This window comes from Mobula hypostoma, chromosome 22 (assembly GCF_963921235.1).
Source record: "Mobula hypostoma chromosome 22, sMobHyp1.1, whole genome shotgun sequence".
Classification (NCBI taxonomy): domain Eukaryota; kingdom Metazoa; phylum Chordata; class Chondrichthyes; order Myliobatiformes; family Myliobatidae; genus Mobula; species Mobula hypostoma.
This window is the reverse complement of record NC_086118.1, coordinates 39,442,453-39,451,333: the sequence shown is the minus strand read 5'-3', so window position 1 is coordinate 39,451,333 and position 8,881 is coordinate 39,442,453. Positions and strand designations below refer to the sequence as shown.

Sequence of the window (8,881 nt, the reverse complement as noted above, 5' to 3'; positions counted from 1 at the left end):
TCCTTCATTTTATCTCACTCCAAGTCAGTTTTGTCTGTCATTCTGCAGTCACTTACCTACATAGAACACATACAAAATGCTGTAAGAATTCAGCAGATCAGGTAACATCCACAGAGTCCAACTATCAGGACTTCTGAGTCCTGACGAAGGGTCTTGGCCTGAAATATTGACTCAATTTCTCTCCATTGATATTGCCTGCCCTGCAGAGTTCCTCCAACATTTTGTGTGTGCAACCCTGCATTTCCAGGATCTGCAGAATCTCTTGTCAGTAAAGAAAAACATGACTTTAAAATGTTCATCTTTGCTTTCAAATCACTGGATATTTCTTCTCGAAAAAGAACTTTTCCTTCTCGAATAAGTGAACACAAAGTTGGAAGCAGAGAGTCAATTGACAACTGCATTTTTGTAACCCGAATCCTGTGGAGAAAGACAGCTTAACATGTGCCATTCTTTTCAGATATTCGAAATAATGACTTCATTGCTGCTTGAAATGACTGTTTTTATTTACCTACATTTTGCTTCTTTGAGAAATCTTGAGTACAAAAACAATTTCACAGTAGTTCTTTGATACACATTTGAATTTTATAAAAATTAAGTTAATGCTGAACCTACTGCTGAGAGTTAGCCTAAATATCAAGTCTACAGCTATCCAAGACCTTAATAGAAAGAAACATTAGTCTTCCTTCTCATTTTTGTTCTCTCCCTTTGGTCAGCTGAGATTTTATAATCATGCACAATCTAGTAGTACCTTACCCACTTAATTATTAGCGGGACAGAGAGTTATTTAATTCAAAAAATTGTACTAATAGTAATAAAAAAGTGGAATGGACTATTGGACGTAGATGTGCAGATGATTAGTCAGGTCCTATCTGGGAATATTGCATTCAGCTTTGGGCATACCATCTCAGTGGGTGGGCACGATAAGAAAGATTCACCAAAATGATGTTGGGGCATATGAAAATTTTGATCTAATATTGAAAGGTAATCTGATTTGAGGTAGTTAAAACAATAAAATATTAACAGGTTTTAATAAGTTGGAAAGGTTTGGTGGGAAGCATGTAACGGATGATCTAACCCAGACCAACACCTTCTCATTTTTCAAGAAGGCACAGCAGAGTCTACACTTTCTGAGGAGATTGAGACATGCAAGGCTTCGTCCCCATTCTAACAACTTTCTACAGGAGCACCGAGAGTGTCCTGTCTGGCTGCATCATTGTGTGGTACGAAAGCAAGGCATCAGACCGCAAGACCATAAAAAGGATAGTAAAAACTGCCAAGTGTTTAACTGGGCTCTTCCTTCCCTCTATTTGTGACATTTACTGGAGTGTTGTTATATGAAAAGTCCGAAGGATTGGTAAGGATCCCTACCACCCATCCCACAATCTCTTCGACCCACTACTGACAGGAAGGAGGTACAGGAGCGTCAAGACTAGGACTGCCAGACAAACAGCTTCTCTCCTCAGGTTGTGAGACTAATGAATACCTTGCTGCCACCAAGGTCTTGTTACTAGGACAGTGAACTATTTACTGAAATGTTTATTGTTTACCTGCTCTGTGCACTACATGCACTTTGAATTATATTTCATTAATTTATTAGTGGTAATATTTTGTTTTGTGTGCTCAGTGTGATATGTTTTGTGGGTGCACTGTGGTCCGGAGGAACATTGATTTGGTTGTACAGTCAGATGACAATAAGTGAACTTGAAAACAAGAATGGACAAGAACTAGAGTTAAACCACTCAGGAATAAAGTCAAGGAGAACTTTTTTCCCCCATACTGTGTAGTCAAAAATGTGTAGTTCTCTTCTCTGTTACTGTACCCACTCCAAAAAGAGCTGCAGAGAAGGTCAACTGAAATTTTCATTACTGAGATTGCCAAATAAAGGTAGAACTGTCAAGTGACAAGAGTTGAGATACGGATAAATCATAACCTAAATGAATAATCGACATGTTATAAGAATTGAAAGATCTCTTCCTGCCTCTATGATTTATTTCATAGCATGACAGTCATGGGTACAAACTTTGGTGGTTGACTCCATCTCTGTAGTGGCTATTTAACTAACTTCCCATTGTGCAAGTCCACAACAGATGTGTGGGATAGTGTTAGGGTTGAAAAGAATGAGGTGTATGCAGAGTGCAATATAATGTTACAATCTAGTCATTTAGCATTGTGAGAAAATTGAAAAGATTCAGAATGGTTAAATATCTGCCCAAAGATGGAAAGGCTGATATTTTATCCCACTATTTAAATTATTTGCGATACCATTCTGCCAAATAAAACCAACTTAAATGTCACTATTTCATACACTGGAGGTGGATTTTTTAAAAAAATATCTTTAAGAGTGTCTTAAACAGAGCCTTAAAATGGTTATGAATTAAAACAAAATGAAGCATATGCAAAGTGCTCATGAGCACTAGTATGTATGGAATTTTAACTAAAACCTTTGTGTATGCTCTGCTTAATTGCCTACATCAATTACTGAACAATATGTTTCTGTCCAAACTGAAGTAATTCAACAGGAGCTTCTGCTGTGCACAATCATTCTAAAAACTGACCTCCCATTCTGTGATTCTGCAGACAATTTTAATAATGCAAACTGAAACAACTATGGGTTATGCTCTGCTCTACTGATGGCAGGGTAAATAACAACCAGGGGCTTTGACTTTCTACAACCCAGGCAACAATAACCCTTTTACTGCTAGTAAGGCATATACATTTTTTTCCAGGATTTATAACTTCCTCTAATTTTCTGATAACAAACAAAACCTTGAATTGTTTCAGCAATAAGCGACACTGTTTTTCCAATTAATCTTTCCTTCTGTATTTATAAAGTTTCTCATGCTGACTTCCTTCTCAGAATGTGTCACTGCATCATGGACATTTTTCATAACTTATCTCCCCAGGTTTCATGTCCTCTGGCATCAATACAAACCATTCATTTGTTCTTTATCATTTGACCTTCATTTTACAAAAAGACTCTGAAATAAGGATGTTCTTTTGCAGGAATTCAAGTTGGACTATAAAGGAAAAATGTCTGGTGGAGATAGAAAACTGAGTAAGCTACTTACTGTATTTAAAAGAAACAGGTGTATTATCAAAGGGGTCAGTTTCTATTTAATGCACTAATTTTGTTTGATAAAGTTTTTGGGCGTCATTGTAAACTGTACTTACAGCCATCAAAAACAAATCAAGAGCTGACAGAAACTGAGATGAAAAGAATTGATTTCTAGTGGAAGACTACCATTTGATAGCTAGAGTTTATTTCTCCCCCTCCTCCCCTCCAATAACTCTAATAATGGCGGATATTGAAAAAGCCCACGCTAGTTGGACTCTCCTTCACCGTCACTGTGACCAGATTGGCAGTCACATCAGTGACAAACACATGCTCGATCAAGCTGCGAGTGGGTTTCCAGTCTTGGTTTGTCTGGACTGAAATGGATGGGTTTGCAGCCATGCTGGAAAATGAAGAGTCATGTTCCGAGTCTGAGCTCATCGTCTCCTCACCTGTGCTCAGTTCTGTTGGCACGCTGCCACTCTGTTTGGATATCTCCAAGGAAACATCCTTTTTGTCGCTGTCTCTGATTCGGTTATCAGAATGGTGGACCGCAGTGTCCGTCATCTCCTTATCTTCTTTTGTCTGATTTTCCTTCTCGACCCCATTCCCACTGCTCTCACACGCTGCCTGGCTGTTGGCACTCTGTGAGTTTAGTAGTTTATTAGAAACAGCATGAGTGTTCAATTCGGCTGAGTTCCTGGAAATCACAAATGACAAATTGTTTATGTTGTTCTTTGAAGTCAAACCTGATGAATTCACTCCTGGACTAGGCACATTCTTGGAATTCAATCCCATCTTATGGCTACTCTGCAGGTTTAAGGCATGAAGGTTTAATCCTGAATTGTTAGCGTTCTGAGAAGTTGAAGTCAGCAAATTCCGACCTAGGGTGTTCGAGCTTTGACTGTTTAGATTCAGCGAATTTGTTCCTGGATTAGCTGAACTACAAACAGTAGAATTGGTCTTCATTGTTGCAGGAATATTCAAGCTCTTTGAGTCAGATTCAGATTTGCATAATTCATTTGAGCTTTTAGTATTTCCGGGATTTTTAACTAACCCAACCTTATTTTTCTCGTTCGTTCCTTGTTGATTTAACACTGGTGTATTTACAGACTGCTGTTCACAGGCAGATTTAGTGAATGCCACTGAACTGGCAGAAAGTATGCTGGAAGAATGCTGCCCTAATCCTGCATGATTTGCAGTTTGCGAGGCTGCCCTTTGATTGCTGGGTTTTGATGAATTGAAGATGCTCGAATTTAGCATTCCACTTGTGGTACTCAGAGATTCCCCCATGTTATTCTTTTCTGATCTGGAATTATTTTCACTTACAGATCCATCTGGTTTACTTAGTTTCTCTTTTGATGATTCATCAGTTCCAGAGTCACCACTTGTATCATTCCCAGGTGTTTTTAATGCTTTTCCTGATTTAATTTTTATGTTCTTCCGAAGGTCACTGCGAATTACTTTGCTGGTGCGTTTCTTTTTACACGAGTCTTTCAGGTCTGCTTTACTATGGATGACTTCTGTCTGTGCCCGTTTTGGAGGGATGCAGTCCAAATCTTTCCTGCGATCGTTGCTCTGGGATGCAGACTGGGTCGGATCATCACTTTCCTCCTCGTCCTCATCATCATCCGTATCTTCCTCATCATCTTCCGAAGAACTACTTGATTTTGATGAAAGAGGGGTTTCTTGTTCCTGTGCAAAGTGAATGGGGGGGAAAAAAAAACACCTGTCACTGGAAAATTTTGTACATGACAGAACAAACATCACAGAATTATTAACTCCTACAAATCTGAAGCAAATGAGGAATTATTGCAAGCACATGAGAAATCAGATAGTGGCCAATAAGAGAGTCGATGCATTGAGTTCACTGTGAAAACACTCTGATAAAGAATTTGCAAACGAAATAGCCTTTCTGCAGATGGTGACCAACCTGTTAAGTATTTCTATCATTTGCCATTTTTGCTTCTTTGAAGATACTTGCATTATTGCTGCATGAACATGTACTGAATGCAATGACAAGTTACAGCAAGCGCAAAGTTTATTTCCCTGGTATAATTCCAGTTCTCCAGGGATCCATGCATAACTATATCATAATTTATGCAGATGAGCGTGGAATATTATCCAAACATTGTGGACGTCATGAAATTCAGTTCTGGAAACCAAGTGTACTTTTGTTCAGTCAAAACCACAGACTAACTTACTAGTTGCAATGTATAGAAATTAATTTTGGAAGGAAGTTTTCACTCATACATTGGGGGTAATGTAACCCTACTCACCAACAGTACACATGTGGCAATCATCTACTTCAAGGGACTAAAAATCATTCTTCCAAAATATCAAGAGAACAAGTCAGGATTCCCTGCTGTGGCATATTTCATTTAGTGTATACTTTCCCTCCCAATTTTTGACCTCTTGAAGTGTAACACCACACACTTGGCTGGATTAAATTCTGTCTACATTTCTCAGCACTTATCCAAAAATGATCTATATTCTACTATATCCTTAGAAGAGTTCAATATTCACAACTCCACCGATTTTTGCAAACCTAATTAGTCTGTGACATTTTAATGCAAATCTAACCCATGAACATTAAAAAAATCATTAACAATTACTTTTATCAAAATTTGAAAACCTAACCAAACAATTAAATACAATTACACCTATTTACAAACATATTTACATTTGCTTGTTTGGATAAAGAAATTATAAACTGAGTCGGACCATCCATCTCTCAAAACTTTCCCACTCCATTAAAATGAATGGAGATGCTGAGCCTGCATCAGATTGAATCTGTTAAAGGTTCTGTGGTTAGAATTCCCACCTTAGGACCAAGGGACCAAGCCGTACAAAAAAAAAATAGATGCCATTGTATTAGCTATGCTCAATTTCGAAAGGCCCGTGGGAAAAGAAAGCAATGCATTTTTTTAAAGGAGGAAATGTACAATAGACATTAAAGTAAGGTAAAATGAACATAAAAGTCAACTTGAGAGAAGGAGGGAGAGAGTAAAAGAAAAGTAATTTAGATTAATTTATTCCTCTCAATTCTCTAAACCTACTTTACTAGCAGCCAAATTAACCTCCTTACAACACTGGTGCTAAACTGCAGCCAAGCACTCACAGACTGTGACTACAAAGCTGAACATTAACAAGATCTGGTCCTCTACTGATAGCGTCTGGCTGGAACTCTGCTGCTAACTGACCAACTAACAAAATGTGCAATCATTTATAATGTGCAAGAAAAAAATTTGTGAACGCTTTGCAATTATCCAGTTTTCTGCATTAATTACTCATAACATGGTGGTCTGATCTTCATCTAAGGCACAATAACAGATAAGCAGAGTCTGCCTAAACTAATAACATACAAGTAATTGTACTTTTCATGTCTTTATTGAACACATTGTTTCATCATGCACTGTCCAGGTTGGAAAAGCATGTGAAGTCTTGTATTTAGTAACTGGTAGAACGTGCTTTAGCAACAATAACTTCCACCAAACATTTCCTGTAGTTGCTAATCAGACTTGCACAACAGTGAGGAGGAATTATAGACTATTCCTCCATACAAAACTGTTTCAGTTCATCAATATTTAGACATAGTCATAGTCATACTTTATTGATCCCGGGGGAAATTGGTTTTCGTTACAGTTGCACCATAAATAATTAAATAGTAATAAAACCATAATTAGTTAAATAGTAATATGTAAATTATGCCAGGAAATAAGTCCAGGACCAGCCTATTGGCTCAGGGTGTCTGACCCTCCAAGGGAGGAGTTGTAAAGTTTGATGGCCACAGGCAGGAATGACTTCCTATGACGCTCTGTGTTGCATCTCAGTGGAATGAGTCTCTAGCTGAATGTACTCCTGTGCCCACCTAGTACATTATGTAGTGGATGGGAGACATTGTCCAAGATGGCATGCAACTTGGACAGCATCCTCTTTTCAGACACCACCGTCAGAGAGTCCAGTTCCATCCCCACAACATCACTGGCCTTACGAATGAGTTTGTTGATTCTGTTGGTGACTGCTACCCTCAGCCTGCTGCCCCAGCACACAACAGCAAACATGATAGCACTGGCCACCAGAGACTCGTAGAACATCCTCAGCATCATCCGGCAGATGTTAAAGGACCTCAGTCTCCTCAGGAAATAGAGATGGCTCTGACCCTTCTTGTAGACAACCTCAGTGTTCTTTGACCAGTCCAGTTTATTGTCAATTCGTATCCCCAGGTATTTGTAATCCTCCACCATGTCCACACTGACCCCCTGGATGGAAACAGGGGTCACCGGTACCTTAGCTCTCCTCAGGTCTACCACCAGCTCCTTAGTCTTTTTCACATTAAGCTGCATTTCTGGGATACCTTGCATGAACAGCCCTCTTCAGGTCATGCCATAGCATCTCAATTGGGTTAAGGTCTGGACTCTGACTGGGCCATTCCAAAACACAAAGTTTCTTCTTTTTAACCCATTCTGTTGTTGATTTATTCTTGTGTTACAGATGATGGTCTTGTTGCATCATCTAACTTCCATTAAGCTTCAGGTGATGAACCACAACTCTGACATTCTCCTGTAAAATGTCTTGATAAAATTTTGCATTAATTGTTCCCTCAATGCTTGCAAGATGTCTAGGCCCTGAGGCAACATAGCAGTCCCAAACCATGTTTCTCCTTCCATTATGCTTCACAGCTGGGATAGGTTTTGGTGTTAAGTGTGCAGTGCTCTTTTTCCTCCAAATGTAGCGGTGTGCATTTCTGCCAAAAAGTTCAAAAGTTCGAAGTGCTCGGTGTCGAAGAGGTGGGTCGGAGGCTTTCGGACGGACTCGGACTGTGGTCGGATGCTTCCAGTATGCTGCACCGGCAAGTTGGCGACGCCAGAGGTTTACCATCTGCGTGAGATGATGGGACTTTCGAGAGACTTTGAGACTTTTACTGTGTCATGGTCTGTCCTTATCAAATTACGGTTTTGCTTTTCACTGTTGTAACTATATGTTATAATTATGTGGTTTTTGTCAGTTTTTAAGTCGGTTTGTCATGTGTTTTTGTGATATCATTCTGGAAAAACATTTTATCATTTCTTAATGCGTACATTACTAAATGACAATAAAAGGAGACTGCGTGTCCTCATAATCATAATCATGTGTGTCTCATCTGTCCACAGAACATTGTCCCAAAAGCATTGTGGAACATCCCGGTGATCTTTTGCAAATTTGAGACCTGCAGCAATGTTTTTTTTGGGAGAGCAGTGGTTTCTTTTGTTTGTGGTGTCCTTCTATGAAAACCATCCTTGTTCAGTATTTTTCTTACAGAGGACACATGAACAGAGACTTTAGAAAGTTCTCAAGATTTCTGCAGGTCTTTTGGTATTTATCATTATGCATTCGTTGATTTGAACACCTGATACCAAATAGCTTTTGTAGAAGGCATTATTACTACAGAGGTTCATATACTTTTTTGAACCTAAACTGTGATTGTTTAAATGGTATACTCTGTATTGACCTGAAGTAGTAGAATTGTTTGTGTGTTATTATTAGTTTAGGAAGATTGTGTTTGTCCTTCATTGTGCCCAGTACATGAGTAAAACCCTCCCAACCATTGAGCATATCTACATGAAATATTGCTGTAGAAAAGCAGCATCCATCATGAAAGATCCTCACCACCCAAGCCATGCTCTTTTCTCGCTGCTGTCATTGAGTAGAAGGTACAATGCCTCAGGATGCACCAGCAGGTTCAAGAACAGTTGCTATCCCTCAACCACCAGGCTCTTGACCTACACTCATTTAAGGACTCTTACCCTGTTATTTCATGCTCGTTATTTATTTATATTTGCATTTGTA

General features: G+C 39.0%; 1 protein-coding gene across 1 annotated transcript in view; it reads right to left on the bottom strand.

The window, feature by feature from the left end:
• Positions 1-490: 490 nt before the first annotated feature.
• cbx2 (chromobox homolog 2 (Drosophila Pc class)) overlaps positions 491-8,881 on the bottom strand; it is a 29,458-nt gene continuing 21,067 nt past the window's right edge. The window contains exon 5 of the mRNA XM_063074473.1: positions 491-4,747. Within this exon, the coding sequence (XP_062930543.1) occupies positions 3,290-4,747 (1,458 nt within the window). The 3' untranslated portion in view covers positions 491-3,289. The remainder of the gene's footprint in view (positions 4,748-8,881) is intronic.